Source organism: Aulonocara stuartgranti (assembly GCF_965226115.1).
Source record: "Aulonocara stuartgranti genome assembly, chromosome: 6".
Classification (NCBI taxonomy): domain Eukaryota; kingdom Metazoa; phylum Chordata; class Actinopteri; order Cichliformes; family Cichlidae; genus Aulonocara; species Aulonocara stuartgranti.
Window position 1 is genome coordinate 31,423,237 of NC_138944.1, and position 14,945 is coordinate 31,438,181.

The following is a 14,945-nucleotide window of genomic DNA, read 5'->3' on the forward strand; positions in this document are numbered from 1 at the left end:
CGCGTATTGCTTTTACTCTCAACAAGCAGCGGGTGCTGTAACGCAGTCAGTTCTTCTTTTACTCTTTTGCTGTTTTGTGGATCACAAGGTTTAAAACTACTTATAAACACACACACACAAAGTAACTCCACCAGAGTGCCTATTTCGGGTCACTTTTGCCGGTCCAAGCCCGGGTAAAGGAGCAAGGTTGGAATTGTGACATTAAAAAAAAACAATAATTGCTAAAAGAAATTGAATTTGTAGTTCTAAATAAACTCTAAATGCATTTAGGACGTTTGTACTCACTTTATGTCTCTTCTACGATGTTATTTCTCTCTCCAACAACATAGGTTACAATTAGATTAGCATGACCAATTATGCAAATTAGGCGATGACATCATTTAGCGACTTCTAGCGACTTTTAGGACAACCAATAGCGATTTTCCTTACTGAGGAGTTGGCAACACTGCTCCTTATCCTGTTGGATTTTTCAAAACCAAGATGTCAACAACAGCTAATTCTCGTCTCTGAGCCTTATTACTCATGTATGTTTTAGGCTATTTTTAATGCAAATACGTAACAATAAAATGACTTGCTAGCACCTGTACTCAAGAGGAATGTCCTCCAGTCTTAGTGAGTGAAGTCCTGGTATTTTCTTAGTCTGATACTAGCTAGTATCTATAGGCTAGCTGTGAGTGCGTCTTGCTAACCAAGCTTGTTAGCATTAGCTGAAAACTTGGGACTCTACCCATTTTTGTAAATATGGTCACTTCTGGATTCCAAAAGACAGAAATGAGCAGCCGCAAAGCAGAAATCAAAGACAGGACTTCAGAAACACTGGGACGTCATCACAGGGGCCTCATCCATCTTTTAAATGCAGTCTCTGAATACATACCTTAGTTCTTAGCATTTCTGTGTGCGCCCTACTTCTTCAAAGGTCAGGCTGTTATTACTGTAGCAGCTGATGTGATGCAAGTTTATGAATTTCCCCCAAACACCCGTTTTTCTGTTAAATAATTTATTTTGGATTTTAATCTCCTGCCTGTGTGGTTTGAGTCTGTGCTGATGTTCTCCGGTCACAGTGTTTTCCAATAAGGCTGGAGGTTACCATGCAGTGGCACTCTGATGATAAAAGTTGTTAAATCCATTACTTGCAATTTGAATAAGACCAAACTGCTGTATGCTGTTCTATTCTTCCTGTGTGAATCCTGCAGAGATTTGATTTCACTAAAGTTTTTAACGATCCAGGTTACAAATTTGAATTTATTTGCCTGATTAATTGTTTAATTCAAGTCAGTGATGGACCAGTTTATGTTTTTAGTTTATCACATTACTATGTTATTCAGGCCTCGCAGGCGCCCAGCACACACAACTCATGGTTTTCAGTATTTCTGTATTTCATTCGGTTGAAACTAAAGAACCAGAGATCCCGTCTCATTATTTCAAAACAGAACATAACACAGACAAAAACAGGTGTAACACACGCACACATGGGTTACAGTAGCACCACAAATAATGTCATTTCCCTCCACTATATAAGGAGGCAGAAATCTGAGAGATAAAATATCCTAAAGCTGAAGAACATTTATTTATTTGTGTTAAAGGATCCAAAGGTTTCACCATCGGCTTTTTTGAGTATAACTATTTTAAAACTTCCCACAAGATCTTTTGTGTATTTTGCAGAGTAACTGGTATCGTTTTGTGGAAAAAGATGTCTCCTGAAATGTTCAGCACTGAGAACCACAAACGGTTTCTTTTTGGCCTCCGCCTTGAGATAAAAGCAAAAATGTCCACAACCTTGTCACAAACATATGAGACCAGAATTATCTATGGCTATACAAGTAAAAGTTTATCCCAGCAAATGTAATCCATCAAACATCTTTTAAATGCGAAATGAAAGTCCTGTGATACTTCTGGCACTTGTGGCATTTGTATGGTTTCTCCAGGGAAAGGAGACAGTGAAAGGAAGGCTATTTTTATTGTGCTCATTTTAATTTTTTTTGACAATAAAATAAAGAAAGCCTCTGAGAGATCCTATGGTAGAGTTTTCTCTCTCTCTCTCTCTCTCTCTCTCGCTCACTCTCTCTCTCTCACTTCCTCTCTTGCTCCTGAGTCATTCACTAGAAGAATATAACACAAGCTTCCACTGAGGATTTCCTTGCAGCATGCTCCATTGTCATTTCTCTCTGTTAGTAGGACCTCGGTTTATTTCCACTTTCTAGGCATTGTTGTTTCAAAAACACAGTTTCACTTCATCACGGTTCAAAGAATAGCAGCGCTGATTGGGGTCACCGCCATCTGGTCGCCTTGACCATCAGCTCGTTTGTGTCTTACTCGAGGTGAGCTCTGCTACTCTCTGACACATGATAAGTTCAGGCCATTACTGTTTATAAAACATAATGGAAAAAAAAGAAAAACAAACCAAAAACAGTAATAGAATACATCGCTACATTGATATTACTGTTACTAAAAGAATGCTCAAGTGAGGCTTCAGAATCAAGCAATTATAAAATTGCAGTCGGGTGAAGTATATGTTAAGAAATCAGGATTATTTTTGTTTTCAATTCTCAAAGCAACGCTAAAGTTAAAAAGATGAAAAAAAAAGAATGTTTTAAGGCTATTGTTTGGTTAAAGCCACAATCTGGAACGTGTAACGCAGCAACAGCCACGGCTCATCAGTTTCCTTTTAGATCAGAGTTGGATTGTTTGCTGCAGCAGCAGAGGAACCATGTCATAGCCGCTGCAGTGTCAGGGAAGAAGAAAAACATTTTAAAAAATTTGCCTTTTTTTTCTTTTCCAGCCACACAAATGAATGTGCTTTTTGCGGTGCTACAGACAGCTGTGATGATTTTACTCACACGCGATTATGGCTTTAACCGGCTTAATGACTTGAGCATTCTGAACTCATTATAGCAGAGAAAAAAGTTTTTTTTTTTTGTTTTTTTTTACAGTGTTTCCGCTCAACAATAAACTTGTCATTGTTTGCCATATCTGTTGTGTTCTCTGTAGATTTTCAGTGTCATCATTTCAAGGTTGGAGTCAACTCTGTTTCAAATCATGTCGCAAAACTGGTTAACGTTAAATTCAAGGTGCATTGATATGAAACTCTGTTGACTCCACCCCTGGTTTACAGTCTCATTAAATGACTTGTTGTAGCACAGTTCTGTGTAAAGTATATTATCACATTTTTTTCTCCTATTTTTCACCTCCAGTGTTTAAATCCTGCAGATATTTCAGATATACACAAAGTCTCTGTTCACCACATAAGTGATACTAATCACATTTTACCATAACACTTCATATATTTAAAAAAAGAAACAACCAACTGCCAGTACTTAAATAGAACCTCTTTAGCAACTGCTTTGGGCTTCCAGGACAAACTGGTCAACTGTGTGCACCAATTTGGTCACATTTGATTCTAGGAAGCCGATCGCTTCTTATTGATCTCCCAATTCTTGGTCTCACAACTGGCCATCTCAAAGAGAGTTTCCTCTCAGACAATGGGCACAAAGACTGAATGCAGCTCGTTCATCAGAATCCAGCTGCTGAACAGTATTAACTTCTCAAAGAATACATTCATCTGTGTGTTGGTTGCGAGTGCATGAGTACACTTGAAGTTGCATGTATGCATGTGCTAGAGTCGTTAACTGTGAGGATGATGGTGGGTCAACAGTTGGGTCCTGGCTTTGAGAGGGCGGGTTGGGGAGGGTAAGGTGTCAATTTACTACCACAGTACTTTGGTCTTAAAAATGATTGGAGGCGGGGAAGCAGTGAGCCAATGGTGGTGGATCATTTTGTGCAAATCGTAGTTCTGTTTGGCACACTGACAAGTATTGATGCGAAGGTAAGAGGTCTGTAAATAGTAGTACTTAAAATCGTCTCAAATGTGTTGCGATTTGTCAAGTTAGCACAATGGCACCACAGTGGAACCAGAAGAATTCAAAAAAAGGTCAAACGTTAAAACCCTGGGAGATGGGACGAGGGAGGGGAAGGTGAGGGAGGCGGGGCGATGGGCTTGAGGGTTGGGATTGGGGGGGGGTGAATTGTCGATGAAAAACACAGTGGCGCTACAGTGTATCGGGAAGGAAGCTGAGAGTTTTAGGTCTTTTTTCCTTTTTTTCTAAGAGTCGTTTTTTGATTTTGAACAGTGCAGATATGCTTTCCCTATAGGAATTGAAGACATTCATTTGAAGATTAGAATTGTTTTTCTTTTTTTTTGAAGTTCGATTTCAAAATCAAAAACGTACCATTTGTAAGTGATCCGTCAGGTGACTAACTCGGGATTCTGGTTTCTGAAAAGTCTGAAAGATTTCAAAACCCATGTTGTACAAACAAAACAGTCACCTCTGTTTGCAAATATAGAACTTCTCTCTCTCATCTGTACAACGTTCTCCTCTTTAGGAGGATTAGGGTGGGGTGTGGGCGGGATGGGGTTCACCAAGAGAAAAGGGGGGCTTGTTTCTGGCTTGGCGAGGAGCACATTCCTCTTGGTAGAAAAAGGAGAACTCAAAAGTCTTGTCCATCGACTGTTTGTGTCTCTGTTGGCGTACACTCCTCAGCTGAGAGTTTCAAAACAGTCAAAAAAACACAGTCACACGATAGAGCCATGCCATATTCAAATAATAGAATATTAATGATGAGGATCATAGGAATAATAGAAGACCAGTAATGATAATAAGAATAATGAATAGTAATAACAACATCTCATATTAGCAGTTTTTTCCCCCCCTTTTTTAAATCCTGTATATAAAAACAGTGGTGAGGAGAAGTTGATACACAGTAGGGCTCTACTATCCCCTTGGTTGATTTGGCACATTATATTCACTCTCTGATGAGAGCTACCTACTCATTCTCAGCACAGTTAAATATTACTGTAGCCTGGCGACCCATCCAGAATTTGTTGCTTTTGATGTTTTCAATCTCCGAAATCACAGAAGTTTAAAAAAATAAATAAAATAAAATTTAAAAAGTCTACTCATGTGGCAGCATCGCAGGACGCGATGCAAAAACAACCTCTCTGGAAAAGCAAAGTCTTTATTATACACCGCTGCGACGAGATTGAAAGCATCCCTGGACTATTCAGGATGGCCTGCCCAGCAACATTTAAGGTTTCTATTCTTAATGATGATTCTGCTTTTCTTCATTCAAAACTTAGTACAAATAGCTACATAACTCTGAGCTATAACTTCCATTACATTACAAAAAGTAACTCAGTCTCTATATGTTATAATTTTTGTCGTTCAGTATAATATATTAGTTTGGTCCTTCTCCGTGCTCTCAGAAGAAAAGGCTTAGTTTGTGTAAAGTATGTCCGTGTGTGTGTGTGTCTGTGTGTACACGTATTTGCAATCTGATTCTGTAGCTCCTGTAAGATGTGTGCATTTGTGTGTATTTACAGCTCTTTGTTGAATAAGTCACTGTGTATCAGTATGTCATGGATGCACTTTTGTTAATTTTCCATCTTCGCATGGTTTGGGGGGATCTCCACACGTGGGATCAGGCCTTCTGCTGGGCGGACACACCCTTCCAGTAGTCCAGTATGTCATGGAGATCTTCATCCTTGGCAAACTGAACTTTTCGCCTCAGCGCATGTCCGGCTGCCACGTAGCCTTCATCCTCCATAGATGCCTGCCTGTGCCTCTTGCGATGCAGTTTGAACCGCTCCCACAGCCCCAGGGTCGGGGTGCAGAGGAGCCCTTCCTCCTCCTCGTCTTCCTCGGGGCTGGAGCAGTAGCTCAGGTTGTGGTACTGTGGCGAGAGCGGGTAGTGTGGCGAAAGCTGGGAGTAGGCTAACTCCCTCTGCTTGGCCTGCCTGCTGAGAGTGAGGGGGTCTAACATCGAGGGCTTGCGGCCTCCTGGGTGGTGGTGGAGTTCCTGCAGGATCTGGGGGTGGTGCTGCAGCTCCTGGAGATGCTGCTGGGAGCCGGGGTAGGAGTGACGGTGCTCGTTGTACTGGCGGATTCTCTGGGCTTCAGCTCGTAAGATGGCTGCAGCCGGGGTGACTGTGCGGATGGGCTCACCTCCCCCGCCCCCCCTTTCCCCTCGATCTCCTGGTGAGGCTCGCTCAATGTAGCGGGACTCTGATGAGTGGTACCCTCCCTCTGAGCGGAAGGAGCGAGGGCTCCGGGCGGAGCCGGGAGAGGAGGACGTGCTGGGCCTTTTAGATGTTGGAGGAGCCTCCATGCTGTGGTGTCGCTGTAATGAATGATGATAACTTCTCCCCCTCTCTTCTCTTCCTCCTCTCCCTCCTTTGTACACCGGGGAGAGGAACTCACCTCCTCGTTCCCTTTCTCCTTGCTCAGACAGAAGCACCAGCTGTGGCTCTGCTGTTGAAACAGCTCCTCCACCTGCAGAAGAGGGGGATTTGATCCCCTGTTGAAAGGAGGTAGATTCAGATTTGAGAGCATCTATACAATTGTTGATGATCTGGTTAACTTTATCTACTTCCTTGGCAATGGTAGAGATCTCTGCTACTGAGCCTTGGGGATTTGCTTGCGGTGACATCTCCCTTTCTCTCTCTCGTTCTCTCTCCCTTTCAATGTCCGACCCTCTCACCTCCATATAGTTGAGTTTAGGGGGCTTGTGGGCTGGTGTCTCTATCACCTCCTGAAGCTTGTATGGATCTATCTCACCACCCTGAGGTAGGTAGGGCATTCTGGACAGACTGTCCCCAGCACCAAGCTTCTGGGAAACGGTTCCTCCACTCCCTCCCTCTATATCCCCTTCTCCACCATACTTTAGCTCTATCAGTGTTCTCTGGATCCTGCTCATCTTCCTTTCCTTTTCCTCCATGATCCTCTTTCTTCTCAGGCAGTGGACAACAAAGCCAAGGAACACAAGCATTCCAAACAGGCATCCCAAAATTGTCATAATGTAATGGGTTGCTGATGACTCAGTGGGTAATCTGCCTGTTCCGACTCGACGGCCTGTTGAGATGGTCAGACAGGTGTGGTTGAAGCGAAGGGAGTTTCGTATAGAAGCCACACAGTAGGTGTAGTCAGTGTTTGGTTTTAAGTTCTTTAGCTCAATATCTTCTCTTTTATCTTTCAAATTCTGAATATCCGTGAAGAAGCTATTGTTATAAAGCATCAGGATGTACATTTTCTTGTACGGATCGGGAATCTGAACTGTTATCACAGCGCTCGAATCTAGCACTTGCTTTACAGTCATAAAGGGTTTGGCATCGGGGAAAATGGGACTCAAGCTGATCACCTCACCCCCATCAGGAGGGGTCCCGGAAGCGCAATCATCCAGTCCGCAGGGAGAGGCGAAATCTGGCGGAGGAGTTGTGGAATCAATACCATAGAAGGATGTTGCGCTACTGCTGTCATCTGTGCACACGTGACTGAGCGCATACAAAGCACTGCGTTGGTTAAGCATGCGGGGATTTTGGTTGAGAAGGTTGTACCCCGAGAATCCATGAGGGGAGTCACACACCATCCTCTCACTGGTCCTGTTGGGGAAGGCTGCAAGCCAGCGAAGGAAACCCAGCAACTCGCAAGAGCAATTGAAGGGGTTAGTGTAAAGTTCACAGGTGGTCAGCTTAGAGAGTCCAGAGAACAAACTGCCATCCAACACCTGAATCCTGGAAAAAGATCAATAAGAAAGTATAAATTTATTGGCAAGTTACCCCTTTAGATGTGTTCTTTCACATTTAATGCACCTATTCCCTCCATTTAATAGATTTCAGCTTATGGTCAAAAACATCTTCTGCAATACAATTTTCAACAAGTCCAAAAGAGCAGTTAAGCTTATTTCATTTAGCTGTTGCTATACATTTAGGTCAACAGATCAATACCAATTACCAAAACCAATAGTAAGAACAAGACAGTTATTTCCACTGAGAAAAAAAGTGAGTAGCGTAGGGATCTGCTGAGGATACCGTCACAGGAGAAAATTAGTATCACTGAATGGTCAGTAGTGCGTTTTTCCATCATCAGTGCAAATAGTTGAATTTAGAAAACAAGCATAGCTAAAATGCCTGGCATTTTAATTTTTGTTTGTTCTCCAGTGTACATGTGCTGCAATTATTACAATTACAATTTCACCATCTATATATATCAACAATCATCAGGAATAACATTATGAGCACTAACAAGCGACATTTAAAATGAATAACACTGATTATCTCTTCTTCATGGCACCTGTTAGTGGGTGGGGTATATTAGGGAGCAAGCGAATATTTTGTCCTCACATTTACTGTGCAGGAAAAATGGGCAAACATAAAGATTTGAGTGAGTTTGACAAGGGCTAAATTGTGAAAACCGCAGATTTTGTGGGGTGTTCCCACTCTGCAGTGGTCAGTATCTTATCAAAAAGTTGTCCAAGGAAGGAAGAGCGGTGAACCTGCAACAAGGTCATGGGGAGCCAAGGCTCACTGTTGCATGTGGGGAGCAAAGGCTGGTCTGTGTGGTCTGATCCATCAGATACTGAAACCAAAGTTTCTGAAAAAAGTTAACACTAGTTCTGATAGAAAGCTGTCAGAATACAGAGTGCATAATAATGGGGCTGCCCATGCTGACCCCTGTCCACCGCCCAAAGCACCAACAATGGACACGTGTGAGAGATGCACTATGGGAAGAAGGCAAGCTGGCACAAGCAGTGTGATGCTATGTTGGAAAAACTTGGGTCCTGCTATCTCTGTGGATATTCTGTTTTGACATGTACCACCTACCTAAGCACTGTTGGAGACCATCTACATGGGCATGTTATTCCCTAATGGCTGGAGCCATTTTTAGCATGCACCCTGCCACAAAGCAAATATGATTCAGCAATGATTTGCGCATCAACAAGTTTGAGGTGTTAACCTGGCCTCCAAACTCCTCAGATTTCACTATAATCAAGCATCTGTGGGTTGTGCTAGACAAACAAGTCCGATCCATGGTTGCACCACATTGCAACTTAAGGGACCTAAAGTATCTGTTGCTCACTTCCAGATACCACAGCTTCAGGGGTCTAGGGGAGTCTTTGCCTCGATGGGTTAGGGCTGTTTTGGCAGCAAAAGGGGCACCAAAACAAGAGTCACGATGTTATGCCTGATTGGTGTTCATATATTATGGCTGAAAAAGCAGCAATTTCCAACATTTAAGCAGTTTCACCTAGTAAGCATGATTGTCAATACCTGTTCATGGAGAGGTCTATATTCTCTATATTCGGACATTCCCAGAAGGTGTTGGGTGTAACAGTCTCAATGAGGTTGGCTTGCAGGTAAAGGTACTGCAGCTTGCCCAGGCCTCGCAACATGCCCTCTGTCAGGTTCCTCAACTTGTTAAAGCCCATCTGGAGAACCTGGGGAGGCAAAGACAAGTGGGATTAGTCTAATCTCTGAAGACCTAGCCTGTGCCAGGCATCACTCACCACAAGCTGGAAACATACGGAACAAACAGATGACGATTCAAACAATTCGTGTTTGACACCGTGATCTAAGCCCGTGTGCTGCGCTGAATTTACTGAGATCTTTCTTGTTCACATTTTACCTCCCTGGCTTAGCTCCAGCAGCCGGATAGATGTGTAAGCATGCCAGCTCATTATGGATGTGTTGAGATCGGTTTGGTGAAACACTTTGCTTGAATATTCCTGGAAGCCATAATGAGCGGGTGTTGTCATTCTCATGTCTGTGTCCATCTGTGCGTATATCGATGGAAGAATTTCGATCTCTTTAGACCCCTGTTTTGGTTTACATATTATTCTAAATAGAACAGTTTAAACTTGTAATATATGATAAATACAGTTTGAATAAGTCTATGTTTATTGTAGAAATCTATAAGAATAAGTAAAGAAATGGTATGCATAGTTTGATTCTAAACTATTTGTCTCTGTGAACTCCTCAGGACTGTTTTATTGTGATTACTTTCACATAAGATTGACAATTTCACCATATAAATGAAACATTAACCTCTATGTCAAAACAACCCAAGTTTGATATCAACGATCATCACTAGTGTAATGTGAGGGTTCGTCATAGGCTACTAAATCTCTGACCTGTTATAAACATCAAGATGGACACAGATAACTTTTCCAGCACTAACTTCAGAATTCATAGTACTTCTATCAGTAGTCACATCATCAATAAAGACTAGTAAACGGTTCCAAGAGCTGCACATTCCATCACATTACCTCCACCATGTTTCGCAGATGTGCTATGCTGTGGATCAGAAGCTGTTCCTAACAATGCCTTGTTGTAGACACTCTGCATTTCCATTCATGAAGGCATCTCTGCATTGTAGACTTCACGAGTGATGCACCAACCTCCCTGAGAGTATTTTTGAATTGGTTAGTTGGTATGAAGTTCTTTTTCTTTACCAAGGAAAGAATTTACGATGATCCACTTTGGTTGTCTTCTGTGGTTTTTGAGGCTTTTTGGCATGGTCGAACTGCATTCATTATTTGTTAGAAAGTACCAGATTTGGTCACTCCTAAAGTTTTTGTGGCCTCACTGACAGGCCTGCTTATATTTAATCTCCCTTAAAATAACAAAGAACCTGGCCTCAAGTGCCCATGAAACTGCTTGTCAGTCAATTGTCCAATCAAAACCTGTCCCATTGTCCAAATACTTATGGACCTGACTGTAAAATGGCAGCCACATGGACGAACTGCATGGACGAAAACCACCTTGAGGAGGGGATCAGATTACTAGAAATGAGATAAGGCATTTGCTTTTGACAGGGAAAGTGGCAGAACTGTATTTTTATTGCATACACATAAACATACACATACATACTACTACTAATAATACTAATAAGAAGAAGAAAAAGAATATATTCGGTTGGTGCATAATAGTATAGTAATTTGATACCAAGTGTTAAGTATATATTGTGTAATTGGATTATTAGTCCTCTGGTGCACTGTGGGATTAAGCAGCAGTTTAATGTTGGATATGCACTCTCATATGCACAAACACTTTGTTTACATTGAGACTGATGGATTTCATTTAGTTACTGTGTATACTGTAAAATTATGGAACACTTTTTACATTATCCAAATACATCCAAACAGTTTGAAGAGTGCATTTCATGTACCCAAATAATACTGTAATTTTCCACTGCTGTATGTATGTGCATTGATGAATGTGCACCTATATGGAAAAACCTATGAATGCATATTGTGTCAGGACGCACCTGCAGATTAAATTGTGCTGAAAACGCTCCATCTTCTACGTAACTGATATCGTTCTTGGTCAGGTTCAGATAGGTGAGGTTGCTGAAGCGACTCAGTGAAGAATAATGGACCGCCCGTATCTTGTTCTCGTTCAGCCTCAGATCCACAATAGTGCTATGGAGAGATGTGTGAGATCTCTCAGCATCCAGCAACTCGGGAAAATACTGTGGAAATAAGTTTCTTTGTAAGTTTTCGTACCTGTTAATGTGGGAGGGTATGGCCTCGTAGGGAGGCTGGTTCATACTGCAGATAGCCAGCCACACGAAGCCTTTCTCCCCTTCAATAAGCCAGCAGTCTGCCTTAACCACCGGCAGCCGCATCATTGAAAGCAGTGCAAGGAAACAGAAGAAGGAGCTGGCTGTAGACAAGACCACTGATGAAGACCCTCCAGTCGTGTTATGTCGCTGCCGTCCCTGTTCAGTGTTCTGGGCCATTTGGGATGTCATTGCAGTATCCGCTGGAGAAAGCCGACCAGAGTTGCTCGCCATCTAACATTTATTCTTGTAGACTGGAGCCATTGCGAAGGGAGGGTGGGTGTGTTTTTTAACGGTTATATTTTCATGAACAGGGATTTGCTTTTCTTGAGAATTGTGACTGTTCCACGAGCGGCAAATGTGCCAAACCGAGGAATTGCTAAAAGCTTGAAGAAATAGTGTGCATGAATGGGATGTAACACTTCATTGGTAGTATGTGTGTCTAGGTAAACTGTATAAGTCGATTAATTAGCGGGGTCACATTTGATTTATGTATGATTTGGCAAGTGGAAGTCGTCCTAGTGCCAGATTGGCTGGTATTCATGTCTTCTGTGGCCATCTGCACCTCTGATTGGACAAGCACCTCTTTTCTTTCTTCCTCATTGCGTGCTGCTCTGTACTTGGTGTGAGAACCGGTCCCTGGAGGGAAAAGGAGAGAGAGCGAGAGATGGGAGGAGGGCGTAAGAACGGGATTGCCAGTAACACACAGTGGTTTGTTTGTGAGCTGCAACAAAAACAACCCTGTTACCAGCACGATGAGATAAAGGTGCTTATTTTTTTTCTTATATAACAGTCTGACGTGTGCACATGCATACTCAAATTTAGGCATGCGTACACACACAATTTTTATATACAGTGACATTTCTTGACAAGTCCAATTAGTGTACACACTGGCGCAGATACACAAGCACCTGCAGATCTGAAAAATACACACAGCTTGGTGCTGCTGCTGCGAAAAACAACACAAACAGACACACACACACACACACACACACACACACACACACACACACACATGCACACATGTTTTCTGCAGTTCCATTAGCCTCTGGGCCTTGATGGCCAGGGCTAAGAATGGCCATGGCTCTGATACTGTATCTAATTAATTAATCTGCTCTAAATAAAACACTTCCTGGGAAAAACAGCTGACGTATGACGGAATAGGAGAGACGGGGAGGCGGGAAAGTGAAAGAGGCTCTCACAGGGCTGTGCAGAGCAGGAGGAAGAAAAAGTGGGTGCAAGGGAGCTGCAAGGAAAGATGCTTGGGGGAGGGGGAGAGAGATGGTGAGATGGAGAAGAGGTTGAGGTAGAGGGAGGAATAAAGCAGTCGGTGGTGAAAGAGACAGCGGTTCTGTGGGGAGAAAGAGGAGGCTGAGAGGGGAAAAAGGGATGTGGTGGGACTCTGTTCAGGGAAATTGCGAGAATAGTGGCTCCCTCTTCTCTCTTCTAAGCCTTTTTCTCTCAGCTGCGAGAGCAACAAACAGGAAGTGACATCACCGAGGTGAAGGAGAAGGAGTAGGAAGGAGCAAAAGGTTGGGCCTTCCTGACAAGCATCTCCTGGCTGCTGTTGACACATTATTGATTACGGCGAAGCAGAGCGGTGCTGATGTGTCACCTCTGATCTGAGGACGAGGGTAAATGAGAGCGGCGTACTTGTGGGGAATAGGATACAGTTCCCTTCGACTTTTTGTGTCCTTTTAGAGAGCTGGCTTCTGGAAACATTCACATATAGCTTGTTAGTAATGCATTCACATAATGAGTAATGGCAATGACATTTTTCACTTTTAATGACACATGGGTTTGTGTTGATACCCTCCGTGTTCCCTCTCATAGCTCATCAGTCATCTGGCCTTGGTCAAGTAGGTAGCACTAAACCTGCAGTGGTTTGGAGCTCGTTGGATATTGTGTTAAAAGGAGATGAAAAACAAAACAAAACAATAGGAGTAATCTTTCACGCACAACCATCATGTCTAGACAAAGATATTGAACGGCACAGCAATTGTAAGGCACAACTGTGCTCCAAGTTTTCTTTGTCATTTGATTTATCACAAATGCTATGTGTTTTTCAGTGAGGGGTTTTTGAACTTCTAGACTTGCAGGGATTGATGGCTTTAACTTCTCCAGTATGCAGTTTGTCCCTTTTCCTCTTTGTCCTCTCTCCCCTCTGTACCTTTTCTCATGCATGTCTGACTCCAGAGCTGCATGTTTCTGATGCACGGTGACTGTCCCCACCAACCTGCTGAGTGTTTACTGTTATATTGTTCGTGATTTGTTGCTCCTCTTTTCTCTCTTTGCTTTCCCCTCACCCCAACCGGCTGAGGCAGATGGCCGCCCTCCTCGAGCTCGGTTTACGTCGGCGGTTTCTTCCTGTCAAAACAGAGTCCGACCGCCTGCCGTTACAATGTAAAGTTCCCCGCAATAATCGCTGTTGTGAATTGGCACTTTAGAAATAGAAATGAATTGAGGGGAACCCCCCCCCCCCCCTCCCCCCGGAAGCCTTCTTCATAAATGTGACTAATGTACGCTGGCATGCATGAGTGTTTACCGGTGTGTAGCCATATGCATGGGCTTTCCCACCCAGTCAGCATAATCTATAATTGATGGTGAGACTTCCTCCCACGTTGCATGAGGCAAACTACCTAGATGGGACACGAGAGAAAGTGTAGGAACTGCTGCCAGCAACACACACTCTGATGGGAGATGTCCATTTTGCTGACCAGATAAACTCGAGTAAACAAACTGTTGAGAGGGAACAACATGGTGGTGTAGCAGGGGGTGCAGTGTGTGTGTGTGTGTGTGTGTGTGTGATTTCCACCTGACCTCTTTCTTTTCATACTGAGGCAAGTACAAGGGTCCAGGAGACAGAACAAGAGTGCAGGTTACCAGAAAGAGAGATCACTTGTAGTAGCTAACGTGATATGCACAGAAGGAACTGTTAAGAGCCTGTCGGCCTCTTTTCCATTTTGCGTCATTCATTGCATTCCCCGACCTCGCTCGCACTCTCCGCGTGTACGCACGCTCGACGCTGCCTCAGCTGTCGAGAACAGGCATGTGGAATATTTCAGCACTCAGCATCGTGACCGCCTCACTTTTCAGTCATGTCACACTCAAAGATTTATAGGGTACAAACTGTCATCCCGAGAAAGACTGAGACTCTAACCTTGCTTTGACCACGGTGGTGTCATGGCTGCTGTACTTTAAGGTAATGTTGTGTAGATGCGCATGTTCTCTGAAACTCTGGAAAAACAAGCCACCCGGGGAAAGATTCATATAGCTGTGTGTGCACAAAAGCAGAAAAATGCATACGCTGTCTTCTTGAGAGATTTCGAAAGCCACGTGTATGCGCTGTCCTCTTTTAAAAACACAAATCTCAGTCACAGTGAGATTTTACGCACATGGCCGAGCCAACTCTTTGCTCGCATCTTTAGCCACGAGTGGACACAGATGCTTTCTTATTGCATCAGTTCCATATAAAATCGCTGTTTGCAACTCAGGTTAATGAAGAAGTGCAATTTACTTTGGGGAGGATGTGAAGAAAGTGGAGAAAGGGAAATG

The 14,945-nt window shown here is 43.1% G+C and overlaps 1 protein-coding gene across 6 annotated transcripts in view; it reads right to left on the bottom strand.

Moving 5' to 3' along the window:
- Positions 1 to 1,588: 1,588 nt before the first annotated feature.
- The window catches only part of LOC309707803 (protein ELFN1-like), a 134,303-nt gene continuing 120,946 nt past the window's right edge, over positions 1,589 to 14,945 (bottom strand). For all 6 annotated transcript variants that reach the window (XM_082535350.1, XM_082535347.1, XM_082535348.1 and 3 more), the window contains 4 exons: positions 11,335 to 12,029; positions 11,097 to 11,250; positions 9,101 to 9,267; positions 1,589 to 7,564 (listed from right to left, as the gene is read on the bottom strand). In XM_082535350.1, coding sequence (XP_082391476.1) covers positions 5,476 to 7,564; positions 9,101 to 9,267; positions 11,097 to 11,250; positions 11,335 to 11,624 — 2,700 coding nt within the window. In that variant the 5' untranslated portion in view covers positions 11,625 to 12,029 and the 3' untranslated portion in view covers positions 1,589 to 5,475. The remainder of the gene's footprint in view (positions 7,565 to 9,100; positions 9,268 to 11,096; positions 11,251 to 11,334; positions 12,030 to 14,945) is intronic.